This window comes from Bubalus bubalis, chromosome 3, assembly GCF_019923935.1.
Source record: "Bubalus bubalis isolate 160015118507 breed Murrah chromosome 3, NDDB_SH_1, whole genome shotgun sequence".
NCBI lineage: Eukaryota > Metazoa > Chordata > Mammalia > Artiodactyla > Bovidae > Bubalus > Bubalus bubalis.
The window spans coordinates 145,996,761-146,018,514 of record NC_059159.1 but is presented as its reverse complement, the minus strand read 5'-3'; the positions used below and the strand labels follow the sequence as shown (position 1 = coordinate 146,018,514).

At 50.9% G+C, this 21,754-nt stretch overlaps 1 protein-coding gene and 1 non-coding gene across 11 annotated transcripts in view; one reads left to right on the top strand and one right to left on the bottom strand.

Annotated features, from left to right (window-relative positions):
• The window catches only part of FGD3 (FYVE, RhoGEF and PH domain containing 3), a 65,141-nt gene that overhangs the window by 5,110 nt on the left and 38,277 nt on the right, over window positions 1-21,754 (bottom strand). For 7 of the 10 annotated variants that reach the window (XM_044940290.2, XM_044940296.2, XM_045165132.1 and 4 more), the window contains 11 exons: window positions 19,911-20,000; window positions 19,093-19,229; window positions 16,726-16,882; window positions 15,373-15,511; window positions 14,762-14,820; window positions 11,663-11,809; window positions 11,228-11,377; window positions 9,945-10,024; window positions 8,687-8,717; window positions 7,657-7,764; window positions 6,221-6,283 (listed from right to left, as the gene is read on the bottom strand). In XM_044940290.2, the coding sequence (XP_044796225.2) occupies window positions 6,221-6,283; window positions 7,657-7,764; window positions 8,687-8,717; window positions 9,945-10,024; window positions 11,228-11,377; window positions 11,663-11,809; window positions 14,762-14,820; window positions 15,373-15,511; window positions 16,726-16,882; window positions 19,093-19,229; window positions 19,911-20,000 (1,161 nt within the window). Of the gene's footprint in view, window positions 1-6,220; window positions 6,284-7,656; window positions 7,770-8,686; window positions 8,718-9,944; window positions 10,025-11,227; window positions 11,378-11,662; window positions 11,810-14,761; window positions 14,821-15,372; window positions 15,512-16,725; window positions 16,883-19,092; window positions 19,230-19,910; window positions 20,001-21,754 lie in introns of all 10 variants that reach the window. The other 3 variants (XM_044940294.2, XM_044940295.2, XM_044940291.2) reach the window with 2 other exon arrangements.
• Window positions 21,021-21,127, top strand: LOC112584038. The gene has a single exon (XR_003108397.1). It is a non-coding gene; the product is annotated as a U6 spliceosomal RNA (small nuclear RNA).

Sequence of the window (21,754 nt, the reverse complement as noted above, 5' to 3'; positions counted from 1 at the left end):
GATGCAATGGCTTGGGAGGTGAGTGGGAGGCAGGCAGGAGTGAGGGCGGGAGTGGGCACTGCCCATGCAGTGAGGCTGGGATGGGGGCTCAGAAGTGTTGTCTGATTAGGTTTCTCCATCTGATTAGCAGTAGTGCAAGTTAGGGGATAACTCCCAGGCCCCTGCCCTGCCCCTCATCAGCCGTGAGACCCTGCATGAGTCACTTTTCCTCTCCAAGCCTGGTTCCTCATCTGTAAAGTGGAGTAAGGGACAAAGCACAAAGCTGAAGTTGCTCCAGACAGGTGAGGCGGGGCTCGCTGCCCGTTATTTCTACTTCGGTATGTCCAAAACTTCTATAATAAAAATCTGAACAAAATAAGCTAGAAATATGTTTAATATAAACTCTGCAAACTTAAGGAGAAAGAGATGCACTGGTCGGGGGTGAGGAGACAGAAAGGAGGGGCTTGTGCTGAATTGTGTCCCCCAAAAGTCATAGTTTGCGGTTCTAACCCCCAGCACCTTGGAATGTGACTGTAATTGGAGAGAGGGCCTTGAAAGAGGTGATTAAAGTAAAATGAGGTCACTTGGGTGGGCCTTAATCCAACATAACTGGTGTCCTTATAAGAAGAGGAGATTAGGACATGGACACGCTCAGAGGCAAGACTACATGAAGACACAGGGGGAAGATGGCTATCTATATGCCAGAGAGAGATGCCTGTAAACAAGAAAAGAACAAAGAGCGTCACTCATCATCCCATTATATAAGGTTCAGGCACAACCACAAGAGGAGACATTCTGTGTGTTGGAGAAACAGGCCCCGAGATAGATGCACATCTCAGAAAGAATTTCAAAGACCCCAGATTCTTGTATCTTCCCATGCACAGAAAAACACCAAAAGTGTTCACTTGAGATATGTGTTCTTTATGATTAGCAGTCATCTTTTACTAAGATAGATGTCTGTCTACATGTATGTCCTAGCCAAAAAAAATCCATTCATATCTTGACTCCTCCCCCCGTCTCTTAGAATCAGTTTCTCAGAGCTGTCTGCTGGGCTAGTCTTTAGTAAGACCCTGAATAAAACTTAAATTCAACTCTTAAGTTGTATGTTTTTCTTTAAGTTGACAGGCCCCAGGAGAAGCCAGCCCTGCCAACATCCTGATCCTGGATTTGCAGCCTTCAGAACTGTGAGCGAATAAGTGTCTGTGGTGCTTTGTTAAGCAGCCTGAACACAGGCCTATGCTCCCCAGCTCTGCTGCCTCTGCTCATAGTCCCCACTGTGGGCCCCACCACTGTGAGGCCAGCTCCGGCCACCTGGTACTAGGAGCCGTGAGACAGCTGGTGCCTCTGAGGGTGACAGGAACACTTATTCCGCCCAAGACCACCCCCCCGCCGCCTTCTCCTCCATCTCATGACCCCTGGCCCCATGGACACTGGGTTTAAGATGTCCCCCTCTCAGTTTATTCCATGCAGCTCAGGACCTCAGAGCTCTGTGGGTGGAGAATGGGCGGCACAGACCCAACAAGCAACACTGATGCTCTCCACAGCCACACATCTCACCCAAGGCCACCCTGCCATCCGACACGAGCCGCCAGCCACACTGTAGCCCTGAGACACATTTGTCTGCCCCACTCAGGGTTCCTTCCTTGGAGACCATCTCCAGAACTGCTAGGGCTCAGACAAGAGGAGGGAAGGGAGGGGCCATCCACGGGTCTGCAGCAGCTGCAGCAGCCCCAGCCCTCCACCAACCTTCATGGTGACCCTGTCATTCCCATTTTCCAGGTGAGGACACCAAGGGCATGTGGGATGGGCGTGGTCAGAGGTAGGGTGGCTGGATCCACTGGCTTGCCTTCAAACCCTGACGTATGCCACAGAACCTCAGCTCTCCAGACCCTGAAAACAGCGCTGCACAATTGCAGAGAACACCAGGGGACCAAAGGGGCTTCTGGGGTATCCCTGAGGGCCAGGGAATAGGCATGGGGCTGGAGGGGCAGGGCTGGCCCACAAGATGGAGGAGAGGCTGTAGTGGGCCAGAGGTGTGTGGCCATGAGCTCGACCTGTGAAGGTCACCAGGACAGCAGGGACCCTGCCCTGGCCAAAGGGACAGAGGGCAGTTCCCAGAGCAGGGCATCTTGGGGCTGAGGCTTGGCAGAGCAACCCTCCTGGCTTCCTTTGTCAGGTAGCAGCTCAGTGCTCAGACAGAGTTCAGGCTAGGTACCAGCTCCCTCCATGCTGAGGACTATAAGCCACTGTGGCCCACCCCTGATGCACTACCCCACCAAAAGTTGGTGACCAGGTGGCTGGGGTGAGCCCACCTGCGTTGCTGGGGACAGGTCTTGGCCAACCATACTTCCTGTTTGGATGAGGATACAGAATAGGGCAACAAAAGGGAGAGGCTTAGATTTTCTCTCTGGGTGTGGAGACATTGGAAAGGCTGGGCCAAGTCTAACTGGGGAGGTGTGGAACCGTGGCTTTCTCCAGTAACAGCCAAGCGACTCCACCCGCAGCACTCCAACCACGCAAGCGTGGGCCTGGGAGGAGGTATGTGCCAAGGCCTGTTTCCCTAAGCGTTTTCTCTTCAGCAGATTCACTTACAAAGCAGGGAAGCAGGAGGAAAATTCAGGTTAAGAAGTGGGTCCCAAACAGTGGTCCTGACAACCAGCCCCGGAAGACAGAGCCACAAAGTTATCATCCATCCTGAAGGGTGTGGACACTGGCCTACGTCTTAGGTCCTGCCCAGTGAGGCCCATCCCCTCTTCCTCTTGTGGGTAGCTCTGTCCCAGGGCCCTGGAGGGTGGGTTGTACTAAATTTGTGCATGCTGAGGAGACAGTGGCAGGGGTGGGGCCTTCCTCGGCATCATGGAGGGGTCCATGTGTGGTCACGGTCCATGTGTGGTCATGGTGGGTCAGGGACTCTGACATTTCTGTGCTTCTGAGAAGAGAGATGTAACTTTTACACAACAGGGAAGTCTTTGGCTTCTGCAAGGCCCCCTTGCAAAACTTCCTGGTTTAGCTTCTCTTAGGAAAGACGGCTTGTGGAAACTGTGTGTCTGAGGACAACACCAGGAAATCAAACCAGCACACCGAGAGTGAGGTTACATTTCCTCTCCAAAAGCTTACATCTGGCATGTTGTAGCAAAGATCATTCTTTCTAGTGTCAGAATTAAAACCCACTTTTGGGTGCTTTCCACAAATATCCACTGAGTACGTCTTGGACTCGCCTTATATAGCAGGAGCTTCAATGAGTTGCCCTGGGTCCACTAAAATCTGTGCTCACCGGAGACACAAATGAGAAGAACCATGGCCAGGCCACATGTGCCGGGGCCAGAGCTACGAGTCTGTTGCTAACAGATATCTGTCTATTGTAGGGCCCCGGCCTGGCTTGGGGTGGGTAAAGGGACTGGGACAAGGAGGCCTGAACTTGAACTGTGATCTCAAGCATCTGCAAGTCAGAGATGCTGCAGAACCCTGAGAAGGCTGAGCCCCCAGGTGGGAGAAAGAGGGGCGGCCTGCTCACCCACTGACTGAGTGTTGCTGTCACTGCCCCGCAGGTCTGCATCCTGGCCTAGAGAGATCCCTGGACTGGGCTGAGGCCCTGACCCTCAGGGGCTCTCAGTTACCTTTTCACCTATAAGAGGAGTTGGGCGACCAATTGGAGGGGCACCCAAGCGGCCAACAGGCATCTGACATAGTTTCTCTCTCTCTTCTTCCTATCCAGGAGAAGATAGGGGTGGAGAGTGAGGAATTGCCCAAGGCCTCATGTCAGGACCCACTCACAGGTTAGAACATTAAACATGTGGCCTTCAGGTCCTTCCAGCTAGAAGATTCTCCAGTGGGCACTGCCTGCCCTGTGTGCCAGCCACACCTCCTGCTTCTCTCTCCCTGCCTTGGCACTGGATCCTCCTCAGCCTCGCCTCTCTGACCATGCATCCTGCAGCCATTCCACTTCTCCTTGCATCCCAGGGCTGAGGCCTGTTATGGACTCGCCCAACAAAGAATGGGGGTTGCTCATGGCTCCTGAGGCCCTGTAGCCCACCCCAGGCCAAGGGTCAGATAGCAGAGGGCCCTGCATGGGGTCCAGCTCAGCTCCCCTGTGGAGGCAGGGAGAGGCAGTGCTTTATGCAAAGGGCCAGCAGGCTGTCAGAGACCCCTGGCCAAGGGACCCAGGGGCCAACTGGAAAACTGCAGAGGCCCCATCTGTCATTTCTCTCTGGTCAGTTACACAGAGGAAGCCTGAACGTGCGGATTGCTTTTCATGACATTCCTAGACGTTCCCGAAAGGAGCCCAGGAGCACAGTGCAAGCCTTACATGTATAGTTTTGTGATTCATAAAGCTGATAATGGGCTGCTTCATGAGGGAAACACTTGTCAGTGATCCTGGGGTCAGCTGTGAAGGCCTCACAGATGAGGCATTCTGCACAGAGGGGGCAGCAGGTACACAGGCCCTGGGACATGGCTAAGTGAGGGGGACCAGGGCATGGTCGGGGAGGGTGGGCTGGAAAGAAGGCAATGCGAGACAGGATCATGATGCAGGAAGCCCCTCAGGGAGTTTGAAGGGCTGTGATAAGACCATCTCTCCCCTACTGACCATGCGGCTCTTAGATTTCCTGACTTTGAGTTCAAACAAATTAGCACAGGCTGCTTTTGACCCCCACAGCATACTGTGTGGCAGCAGTATCACTCAAATAAGGGGGTTCCTTCCTCTCAATTGGTCCCTGAACCCCATCATGCTCTAGAAAAGCTGTATCTTTCCCTCAGAGCCCAAGAACTTCTAAAGGTTTTCCCAGTGCCTGCAATCCAACACATGTCAGGTCAGGGGTCATGTGTGACCTCGCAAAGCCTCTGCTCTTGTAATAGAGCCGGGGGGACACTGGTGCATTCTAGGGCCTCAGCAGGGGCTCAATGCTATCAATGCATGGATGTTGTAGGAGGAGGAGATTAGTTTTCTTACTAAAAATCTAAGTCAGGACAGGAACACTTACTCCCCATAACAAGCTAGGCAGCTGTCCCTCCCTCTGCTGCTGTCCCAGGAAAGTCCAGTCACACCACAAAGTTTGGAGTCGAAGGCTAGGTCTCCTCACCTGTCAAGCCCATTTCCGCTTCCTAAAATGAGTTGTCCTTCACAACCGCCAACCCAGGATGGTGGTAATGACCAGCAGGGGGGCCCTTGTAGCCAGAAAAGAGGGAGCTCTAGAAGTTGGTGCTAAATTCAGGCAGACTTTGCTGTCCAACTGGGGTGCACCTGCCCCCAAGGGAATGGTCCTGATAAGGGTGTGAGAAAGAGAAGTGGGGGAGGGAAGGAGAGGCAGGCATGGAGGAGAGAAGGTGGGGACAGTACTGACCCACCCACAGGAGATGTTCCTTTCTAGGAGCAAATACCCTGTTAGGTGTCAGGCTGGGCCTCAGGCCCCCACTCGTTCCTTTGAGCCTGGAAAACTGAAGAATAGGGCCAGGTGGGGCTAGTGGTAAAGAATCTGCCTGGAGATGCTAGTTCAATCCCTGGGTTGGGAAGATCCCCTGGAGAAGGAAACGGCCCCCCCTCCAGTATTCTTGCCTGGAAAATCCTATGGACAGAGGAGCCTGGCGGACTTCAGTCCATAGGGTCACGAAGAGTTGGACGTGACTGAGCTTGCACACACAAGGGCAAAGCGGGGGTGCCCAGGAGAACCCCCTCTCAGGATGCGGGGCTCAGCACCTCCCTGGGGGTCTAGGGTTATAACTGTCATCAGACTTCATGACGATTAGGCCCCGTGGTTAATAACGACGCTCCCCTGTACTGCATGCTCCCTGCATGCAAGGCACGTACATTGGCCCTCCTGTTTAATCTCCCAACCAACAGAGGGGGCGGGGCTCAGGCATAGTCCCATGGCCTGGCCCTGTCAGAGTGGGGACAAGGACACAGGCCGTCCCTGGACACACCATCTTTGCCCACACTGACTGAGCATCCTGAGGGCCAGGCACCACCTTGATGCACATTCATCCAGGGCTATTCTATTCATGGTAAAGAGCACAAGTCTTCAGAAGATCTTAGCTGTGTAACCTCCACCCACCCCAAAAAATGGACATTCGGGTCCCAGCAGGCTTTCTCGAGCCCTCTCCCGACGCCCCAGAGGCCATCACTGTAAGGACGCAGGTCTCATGGAGTAGGGGGAAGGCTTACCCCTAAGGACTCACCCTCAGGTCACCCTGATCTGACCCCAACTTCCACCTCCCACCCATGCCAACAGCTGAGGGGGTCACTCACCCCTGAAGCTCCCCCTCCACTGTTGGCTGGCACTGCGGGCACCTCGGAGCTGGGGCTCATCATCTGGAAGGGACAGAGACAGCTGGCATGAGCAGAGGTTCCATGGCCACATGCTGACATCCAGTGTAATGTTGGAACACCACCATTTCTTCCGTCTGATCACAGGGTCAGGAGAAAGACTGTTGGGGCCTAGCATTTGCTATGATTTTGACAATCAGCCCCTCCCTGGCCTGGCTGAGGACTGAAGGCATCCCAGGAGAGTTATCATTTCCCAGCTAGGGGTGGGGGAAGGTGGGCAGGTATGAAGCTTCTCAAGGCCCATTGGGCCTGGCTGGCTACATCACACCACGTGAGGTGGCCCTGGGTTCTAGCTTCTTCCTCCGGCATCCATGGAGAGCTCACTGCCCTGCCTTCTATGGTCAGGCTCTGCCTCTGTATCAACTTTAATAGCAGGTATGGGGTGGGGCAGGGGGATCCTGTTTTCAGGTCACCTCTGTTCAAGCTAGGAGACAGAGCTTTTCCTGTCTGGGGATGACACAAAGTTTTCTTCCAAAATAGTCCGGAAAGCAGACAAAATGGAGATTTGATGCAAATATTAAGTGGATAACGAGGTGGCCTGTGGGCCACAGGGAGGACCAACCAGGCCTGGTGTCTGGGACTCAGAGCTGTTGAGCCAGTCTGGGCTGGGCATCAGGGATGTCTCTGAGGACTCTCACCATGAAGTCACATTTGGTTGTGCCCACACAGAGAGTCCCTTGGACTGCAAGGAGATCCAACCAGTCCATTCTAAAGGAGATCAGTCCTGGGTGTTCATTGGAAGGACTGATGCTAGAGCTGAAACTCCAATACTTTGGCCACCTCACGTGAAGAGTCGACTCACTGGAAAAGACTCTGATGCTGGGAGGGATTGGGGGCAGGAGGAGAAGGGGACGACAGAGGATGAGATGGCTGGATGGCATCACCGACTCGATGGACGTGAGTCTGAGTGAACTCCGGGAGTTGGTGATGGACAGGGAGGCCTGGCGTGTTGCGATTCATGGGGTTGCAAAGAGTCGGACACGACTGAGCGACTGAACTGAACTGAACACAGAGGGGATGGCCAAGGCCTAGGGCCACCTATCTGGCCGTGGGTGGGGATCCTGCTTCCCTGCTCCCCCCAGGCCTGGGGACGACTCCCCATTGGGAGGAAGCCACCCCTGCTGATAAGATCACAGCCCCTAGTGCATGTGAGAGGACAGCGGATCATGTAGCAGCTTCATCCAGCCCTGTCTTTCCCTCCCTCCATTCTGAGTGCTGACCACACCCACGGGGAGCAGGGGTCCCCACATGGATGCTCAGTAAAGGTGGGAACGAGGAGAGTCTGGGGACCAGCTTCCCTCCCAGATACCAGTCCTTGCAGAAAGGGCCTAGGTCACCCAACAGGTGCTGGCTCTCACAGGGGATTCTGGAGTGAGGGGGGAATTCTCATCCTGGCTGAAGGAGCCACTGAAGGCCTTGAAAGTCTGGCTGTTCTGCTTGTGCTTCTCAATGGTGGCTTGAATGACCTGAAACAACCACAGAGAACAAAGGCCCTCAGAGAGCATTCCAGGAAGGTCAGGACAGGGTCCTATGGTCATTGCCTTTTCCCCTGACCAACAGCTTCACATTTCGGCAATAGCCCCCCCCATAAGGTGAGGAAACAAGGCTCAGGGATGTGACCAGTGACTGACCAGGTCCCCACTCCAGTTCCCGTGCATCCCAATGCCACCCCACATGCAGTGCTCCAAGCCCAAAGCAGACACTCTCTGGGAACCTTTTATATGGATTTGAGGCCGTGTTTTCATTTCCTGCAACTGCATTACCATCTAGTATCTGTTTGAATTTCCTTTTTCTCTTCTCACTCAGATTTCTCTTCTATGAATTTTGTGAGCCACACTTCACTAATGGTTAGCATTTGGCCTGGTGGTGGTCTGCCCACCCCGCTCACTGCCTTGGTCTTCACACTGCCTTGGCCCTCCTGACCGATGTCCCCACCATGGCCAGCTCTGAGCTGAGCCTGCTGTGGCTGCCCCATGATGCTGCCTGGCCTGTCACTGAAGTGCAGACTCCATCCTGGAAGTCAAACTGCTCTTTCCACACAATGCATCGCTCCTGCCAGCCATGGAGAGAAAGGTGACACCGACCCGCCTTCAAACTGCCAGCCAGTAGAGATTCTCCCCAGGGTGAAGGCACCTCCCTGCATTCCCACTTCCAGGCCTTTATGTTTATTTGTTTACTGAGGAGGAGCCCCAAATAAGAGTTGGATTCAAATTTTTGTGGAGTCTGAAGGTACTTAGAAGCTTGGTCAATCCACCACTTCAACGTGGATAGATGGATGGGCAACACCTGAAGGGCCACAGGACGATCCCATCCCTTGCTCCAGAATGAAATTACTATGCTGCTCAAGAGTTTGGTCATTTGGTGACTTTAAAACTTTAGGAGCTTTACCTGAATCCATTCTTTCTTCTCCTCTTCTGTCCTATAAAAGCCAAAACAGTATTTTATTAATTTTGTCTTGAAAGTGAAAGTGAAGTCACTCAGTCTTGTCGAACTCTTTGCAACCCCATGGGCTGTCGCCTACCAGGCTCCTCCATCCATGGGATTTTCCAGGCAAGAATACTGGAGTGGGTTGCCATTTCCTTCTCCAGGGGAGCTTCCTGATCCAGGGATCGAACCCGGGTCTTCCACATTGTAGGCAGATGCTTTACCATCTGAGCCACCAGGGAAGTCCTAATTTTGTCTTAGATACTGACTATAAACCATCGACTCCTCTCAGCTCTGCAGCAAATGCCTGAGCTGCTCACTGCCTGGAAGTACAATTCAAGGCTTGGAAGAGTGGCTCCACAGGCTCTGGGACTACGAGGCCAGTATCACCAAGTGCAGTCAGGTTGAGTGTGGCCAAGTGGAGTTAGGTATGGCCGTGTGGGTTCAGGACGGTCCAGGTGTGCCCAGACGAAGTCAGGTGTGACTGTATGTGGTTAAGCTTGGTATGCAGAGCCCTCTGCAGTGGATGTAAGTCAACACCCTCCTGGGCCACAGTGGGTCATAGATGGGCTCTCCCATGTACTGCTGCAAGTCAGAGAGAGCCTGGCACCACCTTACAAGGTAGTGTGACAATAGCCGCCAAAATTTAAAGTGGACGTGCTACCCTTTGGCCAGCAATTCCACTTCAAGAATCTGTCAGATACATAACAACACATCTGTACAAAGCTTGGTTCATGGACACTGCGTACAGCACCATTTGCAGCAACAAGACCCCGGAGGAGCCTAGATGCCCTTCAGTGGGAACCAGCCAATGACCATATTGGAAAATTATCCTACTTTAGAAAATGATGATCATATATGGGGTGATTTCTGATAAATTAAGTGAAAAAAGCAAGATGCAGAACAAACTAGACAGAAAATGGTCATCTGTGATTAAAAAAATAGATACATGTATGTATGTATGGGGACAAAAATTCCAGAAGGATATTTCAGAGATGGTTAAAAATGTCTGCTGGGGGTGGGAAACAGGAAGTGGGTAGAGGCCTAATTTTCACTGACTTCCCCTTAGTACTGTTAACATCTTAAACCACAAATAAGCCAGTTAAATGAATACATAAAAAACACATCAAAAGGTTATCCAGTTTAGAAAAGGAAGCCATCTGCTAAAATTTCAGGTCAAACACACTCACACAGCAGCAGACACTGAGGCAGCTGACCCTACCGAGTTTGTAGCTCCAGGGATCTTTTCTTTCCAGTTATGATGAATGTGTGGGCCACCCCTGACTTGACGATATCCTGCACCTAAAGGCACACAGCCAAGGACAAAAGGAAAACAGTGTGTCACTCAGCAGGGCCTGGACTGTGGACTCACACCATCACTCACACTTGGAGGGTTTTCCCTGAGAAGGGGGCAGAGGGGACCCAGAGGGTTTGCAGGGAAGGTGTCCAGCTTAGGGTCATGGTTGCTGCGGGCGACTGTATGAGTCAGTCCATGGGGGGAGGGTGGACCACTGACCTGCCCACGCAAGGCTAAGACCACTAATCCACTGTTCTTAGAACTGTGCCAGCCAAATGTGTCTGTTCTTGGAGTTTCCCAGGAAGTCAGTGCCAGTGTCTTTCCCCACAAGGTACCCCCCAGACACTCCTGACACACAGGATGAAGATCTTAGAAGAGCCGGGAGGATCCCCACTTCTCTGCAGGGGTTTCTGAGGCCCCATGGGCTGGTACCTTGGATCCAGGGGCATCTGCAACAAGGAGCCATCCTTCATCCCCTACACCCCTCATTCCCTCAGCTGGACGTGGTCCACAGGCAGGCCACTATCAGAAGGGATTTTTTTTTTTTTTTTTTGTATCACTAGCAAATCTTTACTTTTCAGAATAACTAAGTACTTTGATTTAGCCAGCATTTTTGGAGTGCCTGTTAATTCAAAGTACTCCCCCACAGGAGAAGGAGCACTGATTCCAGCTCCAGTAGCCGCACAGCATAAGACACTGATGGACTCAAGGAAGAGGGATGGCAAGAACAACAAGCTGTCTGGATTTGGGGTACAGATGTCAGCAGAACCTCATCCGGGTTCCAGATTGGTGCAGGAGTGGAGGGAGCATAGGACCAAGGACCAAAGAACAAGGATGCCCAAAGAGCAAAGTGCCCAACGATGGGCACCCCATCTGTATTCACCTCAAGCTTTCCTTAGAGTCTGTAAAGGGAACCCTGAGTGCTGGGTACAGGAGACAGCCTGGTCCTGCCATGGCCCTTCAGCCTGCCAACATGAAGCCTACACGTGCTGGCAGGTAGGCCAAGCTGAAGGGCCGGGATCCTGCCCACTCAGTCCAGGATGCCAGGACTCAGAGATGTTCCTGCACGCCTGGATCAGGACAGAAGCAAGGCTCAGAGAAGCAGGCAGATGACCAGTCGCACAGCAGTGAGTGGCTAGCGCCCTGTGTCCCTCCACCTGCTCTGTGCTTTCCCAGTGGAACAGATTGCGTGGGAGAGGCTCACCCACCTGGAGGCCGGAAATGTCCATCTTCTCCCGGACACTGAACTTCTGGCCCATAAGCCGCAGTTTGGGCACACAGTAAAGGATCATGCTGTTGAACTGCGATAGGGACGGGCAGGCACGCGATGAGGGTGTCTGACCCCAGAGAGGACCACCCTAGGGAGGAGGTGGGGCGTGGCCCTGGCGGTGGTGGACAGGGCTGGGTGGGGCTGGGCTGAATGTGGGCGTGGCGAGGGCATGCTAGGGGGTGGGCTGAGGGTGTGGCTTAGCCGCTGGGCGTGGCTTTGCCGCTGGTTGGGTCTGGGCTGGGTGAGGGTGTGGCTGAGTGACCCGGTGGGCCAGGACTCTGCATCTGGGCTGGGTGAGGCCCGGCAGGGTTGTGGCTCTGCAGCTGGGTTGGGCAAGAGTGGGCAGGGCTGGTGTGATTGGATGGGGGCTCACCAGGAAGAGGTGGCGGTCCTGGGTGGTGCCATTCTTGGCCGACAGCTTCTGGATGTGGCCCTCCTTGATCAGCTCGTTCGCAGGGTTGACGATGTCCTCCTCCCCACCCAGTCTCTCGTACACCTCCAAAAGCTTGTGCATTTTCTCCTAAGAGAGACACGGGGCTCAGGCAGCTCCACAACCACAGGGACTGGAGGCCTGCCAGGGCTGGGGACCCAGAGATGAGTGGAACCCTGCCCTGCAAGTGTGGACCAGAACCAAGATGGGACCATGAGCCTGTGTACAACCAGATGTGAGGGGAAACATGGGTGACACTCAAGTTGGGCACTGAAGAACAGAAGTTCACCTCGCATGTTAATAATAACTATTCAATTGTAACAGCAGCCAGCACCATGTGCCCTGCCCTGTTCTACACATAGTGTATTTAATACACATGGTGTATATTTAACCTAACTCTAGCATGGGTTCTATGAGGCAGATCCCATTATTATCCTCAACCTATAGACAGAGAAAGACTTCCCTGGTGGCTCAGACGGTAAAGTGTCTGTCTACAATGCGGGAGACCTGGGTTCGAGCCCTGGGTTGGGAAGATCCCCTGGAGAAGGAAATGGCAATCCACTCCAGTATTATTGCCTGGAAAATCCCATGGACAGATAAGCCTGGTAGGCTACAGTCTGTGGGGTCGCAAAGAGTCGGACATGACTGAGCAACTACACACTTCATAGACAGAGAAACTGAGACACAGAGAAATTAAGTAACTTGCTGGAGGTGCTTCAGCTAGAGAACGGGGACTGGCTCTCTTGGCCTCCACACTGCATGCCAGTGCCTTCTATGGGGAGGCAGTGAAGGCCTTGGGTCAGAGGAGATATGCTGGGCCCCTCTTGTGTTGTAGCCTTACCGGTTTCCTGCTCCACCCTCAGATGGCCCAGGGCCATGATAAGACCACACCTCTGCCGAGCCTCAGGTCATCTCCCTCCGGCCTCAAGACTGGTTGTGGTCATATGATCAACCAGCTCCCCTGGAGTATGAGGGGAGAGGATAGGCAGTTGATTGTTCCAGCTCTGGGCTGAGAGGCGCCTAAGCCAGGAATGAAGGAATGAACATAGCAAAAGGCAGAGCTGAGCCTAAGGAACCTTAACCCAGCAACAAAAAGAGTGGATCCACTATGCTACAGCAGCCACTGCCCTTGGATCTGACCAGTCTAAATCTGCATGCCCTGGAAGCAGGCTGGTTTAGTTGGCCCTTCTGTCTCTGGTATGGAAACAGGTGGTAGATATGGGCGTGGGAGCAGAAAGGGGACCCCAGCATAGAGATTAAGGAGGAGCAGACAAGGCAGGGCCAAAGGGCCTATTTGTCCTGGAGGCTAGGCATGCAGACAGCATGTTGGAGAGCTTGTGTGTGTACCTGGAAGGCGATGGCAGGTCAGAAGGGCTCTGAACAGGGAGTGACAAAATAAGCAACCCATAGAAGGCTCTGAGCAGAGAAAGGTGGATCAGAGTCCGGGGAGACTGGAGGTGGGGAGGCTGCAGCGGTGGTCCAAGATGAGGAGATTACAGATAGATAGGTGGAAGCATGAAGAGGCTCCTGTGAGCACACACTGATAAACCGTCCCCTGCACCTGAGAAGAGCCCCCAGACTGTCACAGAGGCCTCACCAGACTTGGAGTGAGACCTGCCACGTGGTGAATATGGTATAGTGTGATGGGAGTCCATCCCATGCCCCTCCGAGACGTAGGCCCACAGTGCCTCCTCCAAAGGTCCATGGCCTCTATGTGACCTCATGACCATGGAGTTCCATGAAGCAGCTCTTTCTCCTCCATTAGATTTAGTATTGAGGACAAAAAGACGGGAAATTAGATTAAAAAGGATCTAGAGTGAAATGTTGCCTGTTTTGGTTGCTGTGGGTACCCTCAAAGCAGACCCAATCCTGGGGAAAGTCAGGTAGGAGGACATAGGACATGGATCATATATAACAAGAGCTTCCCCAAAACAGGCTGCCAATCTCTAATTTCTCACTGTTGAGAGATGTGGGGGTCAAAGAAATATTTTCCTTTCTTTCTCCTCTCAAAAAACAGCAGTGCCCATGTGAAAGTAAATAGGTCCCAGGACTGAGGGAACCAGGGTTGGATAGAGACTGTGGCAGCCTGGAGAGCCGGCTCACTGAGAAGATACCTCATCTCATCCCAGGTTGAAGTGTGGCCCTGGGGTTTTCAGGGTTTTCCAATAAAGCCAAGAATTTGGATTCTCTTGTGAAATGCCCTGATCTAAAATTCTGGGTAAGGAATTAGAAATTCTTACACTATGTCCAGGCAGTGTGCAGGACAAACAAGGGCTGTGATGAAACAATGCCAGCTGGGTCAAACGGTGTTGGTATGAGCTAGGAGGCCTCCCCATCTGCAGACCCCATTGCTTAGAGGTGTTAGATCAACAAGAGGACACCTTCAGGCTGTATTTGGAGATGGGGCCTTTGGTAGATGATTAAGTTTAGATGAGGTCATGGTCATGGGGTGGGAGAGGGGATCATGATGAAATTACAGCCCTAATAAGACAGACATCAGAGAACTTGCTCTTTCTTTTTGCCATGTGAGGACAGCGAGAAGGTGGCTGTCTACAAGCCAGGAATCAAATCCATCAGCACCTTGATCTTGGACTTCGAGCCTCCAGATGGTTAGAGTAAATGTCTGCTGTTTAAGCTGTCTAGTCTACAATACTTTGTTATAGCAGCCCCAGCTGACAGAGCTTGAATGAATGAATGAACAATCAAATGAGCGATGCTAACACTGAGAGCTAACACTGAACTGTACCAGGTCTTGTTCTGAGCACTTTATGTAGAGTGATTTGATCCCCATGATTCCCAAGGAGACAAGTTTTGTCAGTGACCTCGTTTTACAGATGGGGAAACTGAGGCACAGGGTACTGTATAACTTACTAGCAATCATCAAGCTAGTAAGGGGCAGGCTTATATAGCTCTCAGCAGAGCCTCTGTCTTCCTGGGGGCAGGTGGGTGAGTGTGCATACTGATGATGCTTGGCCCACCCTGTGCTTGCCCTGCCCTAAACTGCTGGTTCCTCAGGCATCTTCTGGGAATGCCCACACTCACCATTTTCCGAATGGCAGCGTTGGAGTGGTTGGCAGCTGTGGAGATGAGCTCCAAGGACCCTGCAGAAAGACGACAGAATCTAGCTACAGGGCACCTGATGGCTCCGCAGGTCTTTCCCCCATGAGGCTGAGTGCCAGGCTCTGCCCTGCGCCTGTCCTTTCCCATGGCTGTACCAGGTGCTCATTAGAACTGGCCCAGGATGGGGCAGTGCAAGCTGGCAGACGTGTCCCATTTGCTGGGGGTCTGCCAAGGCTGGTGTCCCATTCCCCTGTGCAGATCCTGCCCCATGCTGCCCATCAGCTGCTGCCCATGCACCAGACGCAGCCTTGCCAGCCCCACAAGGTCCTCCATGAGCCCTAAGCTCTGCCAGCACTTAGCAGTTCCCTCCACAGGAATATCATCCTCTCCTCACACTGCAGTGGGGACAGGGGAGGTTTTCCCTTACACTCACTCAGTCGCTTCCTGTTTAGGGGTGAGTTGGAACTCTTTCCTTCTGTCTCTGTCTCTGTCTCTCTATCTCTGCCTCTTTGTCTTTATCTTTCTGCCTGTTTGTCTCTCTCGATGTGGGTTTTCAGCAGGAGCCCCAACTCCCACCGCCCAGGCCAGCTCACTCTCTGCATCCTTCCAGTCTGGCGCATCCTCTGGGAGCCTCTTCAGATAGTCCTTGAGCAGCAGCTCATAGCGGGGGACCCTCTGCACGGGCTCCAGCATGTGGTGCTGCAGGGTCAGGTTTCCGCACAGCTCCTGCTTCTGTGGGGTAGACAGAGGAGGTGTGGGGCACCCATGGTCAGGCATATGGCTCCCAGGCACACTCCACACTTCCAGCTTCTGCAGCCCCCAGAAGGCTGCCTGGAGAACCCACAATCAACCAACTGCAGGCCACATCTTACACAGAGGAAACTGAGGTTTGGAGAGGTTGAACAATGGAGTGAGGAGCTGCACCCCAGGCAGGCCTGCTCTAGACCAAGTGCTGGCACTTTTATACACATCTTCGTTGGAGACTGTTCTGTGTGGACAGCTGGGAGGGCCCAGCTGCAAGTGAGCGGGAGAGGGTGTAGGGGTGGCAGGTAAAAGGGGAAAAGGAAGCACTCAGAATCAGAGATATCCTCTCTGGGGAGAGATGAGGATGCTGAGAGATGCAGGCAGATCCAGGACTCTATACTAAGAAATCATGAGTGATGTGATTACAGTGGGATCTGAGGAAAACCCAGAAAGTTATCAAGGGGCCACCCCAAATCTGAACCTGTCCTTCAAAGCCTTGGCACAGAGGGCTCAGTGCCCATTAACTCTCCAGGGTACAGTGAGGAATGTAGCTGCACGTATGCATGTGTGAACATGTGTGTGTACACATGTGTTACATATGTGCATATATGCATGTGGGTGCAGGTGGCTCATACTTAAAATATTTTTAAAAGAATTACTTTATTTAAAATTGGTGAATGTGGCCAATTAAAACCCTCAAATTTTGTATGGAAAACAAAATCTTAAATAAAGTTAAAAAATAAAACATCAATGGGGAAAAATAATTTGCAACACATTTGACAGTTAACAGCTGACATTCTTAACATGTAAAATCTGCATAAATTAGTAAAAAAAAGACCAACAGGGCAGTAGACAACAGTAACCAGAGCTGTGAACAGTCTGTTTGCAGAAAAAGAGAAAAAAAAATTGATGCAACATTTTCCTAAGTGTTTGCACCAGCCACTGAGGGATGCTCTGGAGGGAGACTGGCACTTGGATTCTGGTCCTATTGAATAATAGTTTGTGATGGCATGATCGCACAAACTTTTTGAGCCACAGTTTCCTCTTCCATGAAATGAAAATGATGATTTTTCTCTTGGAGTTATTTTAAAGATCAAAGCATTAATAGAGCATCTGGACACATTCCACAATTTTACTGATTTCCTCCATGTTGAAATACAAACCCATCACTGTGCCCATGAAGCAGAGGTGGGGCCACCTACCTGGATGCTTTGGACAGTGTCTTTAAATACAGGTGAGCGCTGGGTCCAGGTGCTCACCAGCTCCATAGCCCGGTCAAAGTTCTTGACATATTCACCATACATCTTGAGGAACGGGGCCAACTTCTGCAGGATGTCTCCAAGTCGGGGGTTCACATCCCTTCACCAGGGAATGAGATCATCACACACATAGTTCCAGTGAAGGGCCAGGGTGGGACAGGGACTTCACAGGGAGCCATGGGACAATGGCCTGACTCCCAAGTCTGTGTGATGGTGGGCAAACTGGTCACCCTCTCTAAGCCTTACTTTCCTCTCCTGTATCACATGGGATGGAAAATAGTGTGTTGCCTAGAGGATCATGTGAAGTACTTCAACAGTGCAGTCACAGAACCATTGCTCAAAACCAGGAGCTGTTAGTAATAATGGAACCACCTGATGAGCCACAGTTATTGAAGAGAACCAAGAAAACCCCATTATACTTCTATATGAGCAACAATTAGGAACATAGGATGATCTAATTCTGGCAATATCATGGGAAAGCAGCACTGTGTAATAATGAGTGGTTTGGACAGGGATTTAGAAATAAATTTAAAGGAACCAAAAATATATGAATATATTAGACTTTAGAACTGTGGGGGATTTATCCTAAAGAAATAATCCAAAAGAAGAAAAAAAGGCACAGGCAAACAGTCATCCTCTGCAGCATTACTAGGAATGGGCTTTCAAAGGCAGAGGGGAAGCCCCTGGACTCCTGCACCATTATTACACAAGGAGTGTTTGTGTACTGACAGTCTCTTCAGGGCCTTGAGGGGCAAAGTCATTTCTAGCAGGTGTGCGCTGCATTAGCCAGAAAGGCAATCCAGCCCTGAGCTTTAACCTCATCGCCTTGCACACAGTATAACCTGCTCTGCAAGTGGAGCGTGTCCTTCCAAATATTTACAAATTGACCTGGATGCTTGCTGAGCCTTGCAGGTGCAGGGACACCCCCCAATCAAGCCCCTGGCCCCTGGTCTCTGTGTTCTCTCTGGCCTGGCTCTAGCTTAGAGAGTGGACTCTTGGGGACACCACATGCCTTGCAGCTGAGCTGTCCCTCTCCTACAAATAAATGGAAGCAGCAGAGGGACAGAGGGACAGCTCTCTGGGGACACTCACGAGAGAGAAAATCATCTCATTTTTTAAAGCAGAGGTGCAGTATATACTAGGAGGGAAAATAAACCCATAAGCATGGTCTATTCACTGGTGTTTGCAGACATCAAACCTCATTTAAATTCCACAAAGCCCTGGTTTGGTGGTTTTAGTTGTTAAGTCATGTCTGACTCTTGCGACCCCATGGACTGTAGCCCACCAGGCTTCTCTGTCCATGAGATTTCCCAGACAAGAATACTGGAGTGTTTTGCCAATTCCTTCTTCAGGGGCTCTTTCTGACCTATCAGTCAAATCCACATCTCATGCACTGCAGTCTCCTGAATTGCAGGCAGATTTTTAACTGACTGAGCCACCAGGGAATTCCAAACAATTCTATTTACAGTAGCACCTGCTCAATGTGCTCGGTCACATCTGACTCTTTTGCGACCCTGTGGACTCTAGCCTGCCAGGCTCCCCTGTCCATGGAATTCTCAAGGCAAGTATACTGGAGTGGGTAGCCAATCCCTTCTCCAGGGGATCTTCCCAACCCAGGGATTGAACCCAGGCCTCCTGCATTGCAGGCAAATTCTTTACAGTTGAGCAATAAGGGAAGTCCTGAAGGAAATGGCAACCCACTCCGGTATTCTTGCTTGGGGAAGTCCATGGACAGAGAAGCCTGGTGGGCTACAGTCCATGGGTTTGCAAACAGCTGGACACAACTGAGCAACTAACAAAGCCCTGAGCAGGTATTAAAGTTTCTTTCATAGCTCAGTCGGTTAAAAAATCTGCCTGCAATACAGGAGACCTGGGTTCGATTCCTGGGTTGGGAAGATCCCCTGGAGAAGGAAATGGCAATCCACTCCAGTATTCTTGCCTGAAAAATCCCATGGACAGAGGAACCTGGTGGGCTACAGTCCATGGGGTCACAAGAGTCGGACATGACTCAGCGACTAAACCACCACCACCAATTTGCAGATGAAGAAGCTAAGACACTGAGAGGCCATGGGGTCAGGGTTGGCCCAGGACCCTGCAAAAGAGAGCCTAGGACCCTAGGAGAAAGGTTTCCCAGGTAGCCCCTGGTTTGGGGGCATGCAAACCCCAGATTTAAAGGCTGCTTGGCAGGGAATATGCAACAAAACACTGCAACAGGATCACCATGACCTTCAGTCCCCAAAGGCATAGGAATCAAACTCCCAGGGAAATGTTGGCCCCTCCACTTTCCCAGGCACCCTGAGTTGCACTTACCACTCATTCGTGATCCGCGCCTGCAGCTCAGGCAGGAGGAACTGCCCGTGGAAGCGATAGATGGAGGAGATGTTAGAGAAGATGCCTGTGGTGACTTCTGAAGGGATCCCTGCTTCTGTCAGCCCGGTGCAGAAAACCTAGGCATGGAGAAGCCCTTGCAGTGGTCACTAAATGTGGGTCACTTCAAATGGTTACAATCCTGCTTCTGCTACAAACATGGGAGCTCAGGAGAGGCTGCCATTGCCTTATGTTTTCTTAATGAAACTTCTGCTTCATCAAACTGCCTTAAAGAACCTTATGGTCTTAAAGCAAGCTTACTGATGGCCAAGAATTGGGAGTGAGGCAGCAACAGTCCCCTCTAGACTGAGACAGACCATCTTTCTTCCATCTGCCTTTCATGGGAAATGGATGATCCTGATTTCCTTTCTCTGCTTTGCGAGCTACAAAGAGAAGCAGCACCTGTCAAAACCTGGTTTCTATTGGAGTTTTACTTCCTGTGCTCATAAACCCCATGTTGCCAGGTAAAGAGGGAGAGTGCCACCCACTGTCATAGGGCTTTACATGCTCAGATAATTTAACTGCCTTGAAGAAAAACCCCCAAGGTGACTAGACAAGACCTTTGCCCCAGAGCCACAAGTTATGAAAGCAAAAACTAAAAATTTCTGGAGGAGATTTAAATATATCCAAGTTTTAGTATTCGTGTCAGTCATATTCCAACTGCAAGGCCTAGCCAATGCTAAGATAGAAAGCTTGCCCCTGAAACTGCCCACTGAAACTCTGGAAGTAGACAAAGGCAGGCTCCAAGCCAGGAGGGTTACCTGGTCTAGCAGGTGCAGCCGCTTCACATAGGTCTCCTCCGTGTGCAGGAGCTCCTGGGCGATGTGGAGCAACTTCTGAGGTTCAGAGCACTGTGAAGAGAAGAGCTATAACTCACCTAGGGACGGTGAGTTTGGGGGAGGCAGCATCTGACACTGCATACCAGGGATGACCACAGGCCCCCAAAGATCAGAGGAAGCTGCTGGAACTGGGATGTGAGGCTCAGTTCTCACAGATGGAATTTCCAGGGAGGTTTCTGGGGGAAACAGAATAATTTTTACCAATCCCCTCAAATCTTCTGCAGCCAAGAGAAAACTCTATCCTCCCAGGGCTTTGACTGCAGAACAGCTACAATAGCCACATCAAAATATACTGTGGAATGACATCATCAAGATGGCAAATCAGAAAGCTACAAGCCCACCCAATAGACACATGAAAAGATGCTCAACATCATTAACTGTTACAGAAAAGCAAATCAAAACTATAATAACGGTATCACCTCACACTGGTCAGAGTGGTCACCAGTCATTAAAAAGTCTACAAATAAGAATATTAGAGAGGGTGTGGAGAAAAGGGAACTCTCCTATACTATTGGTGGGGATATACATTGATGTAGCCAATATGGATATTTCTCAAAAAACCAAAATAGAGTTGCCATATGATCTTATAATCCCACTCCTGGGCATATGCCCAGAGAAAACTATAATTAAAAAAGGTACATGTACCCCAGTGTTTATTGCAGCACTGTTTAAAATAGCCAAGACACAGAAACAACCTAAATGTTCATCCACAGATAAATGAATAAAGAAGATGTGGTGCATATATACAAGGGAATATTGCTCAGCCATTAAAAAGAGTGACATAATGCCATTTGCAGCAACATGGGCTAGATATTATCATACTAAGTGAAGTAAGTCGGACAGAGAAAGGCCATGCGATATCACTTATATGCTTAGTTGCTCAGTCGTGTCCGACTCTTTGCCAACCATGGACTGTTGCCTGCCAGGTTCCTCTGTCCATGAGGACTCTCCAGGCAAGAATACCGGAGTGGGTTGCCATGCCCTCCTCCAGGGATATCGCTTATATGTGGAATATAAAATACGACACAAATGGTGCTCGCTTCGGCAGCACATATACTAAAATTGGAACGATACAGAGAAGATTAGCCTGGCCCCTGCGCAAGGATGACACGCAAATTCGTGAAGCGTTCCATATTTTTTCTAATGAGGTGGATGAAACTGGAGCCTATTATACAGAGTGAAGTAAGCCAGAAAGAAAAACACCAATACAATATACTAACACATATATATAGAATTTAGAAAGATGGTAACAATAACCCTGTGTACGAGACAGCAAAAGAGACACTGATGTATGGATCAGTCTTATGGACTCTGTGGGAGAGGGAGAGGGTGGGGAGATTTGGGAGAATGGCATTGAAACATGTATAATATCATGTATGAAACGAGTCGCCAGTCCAGGTTCGATGCACGATACTGGATGCTTGGGGCTGGTGCACTGAGACAACCCAGAGGGAGGGTATAGGGAGGGAGGAGGAAAGAGGGTTCAGGATGGGGAACACAGGTATACCTGTGGCGGATTCATTTCGATATTTGGCAAAACTAATACAATATTGTAAAGTTTAAAAATAAAATTAAAAAAAATATGACACAAATGAACTTATCTATGAAACAAAAGCAAACTCACAGAATTAGTGAACAGACTTGTGATTGTCAAGGAGAAGGGTGAGGTGTGGGAGGGATGGACCGGGAGTTTGGGATTAGCAAATGCAAACTACTATATATAGAATGGATAAACAACAAGGTTCTCGTGTGTAGGGAACTATATC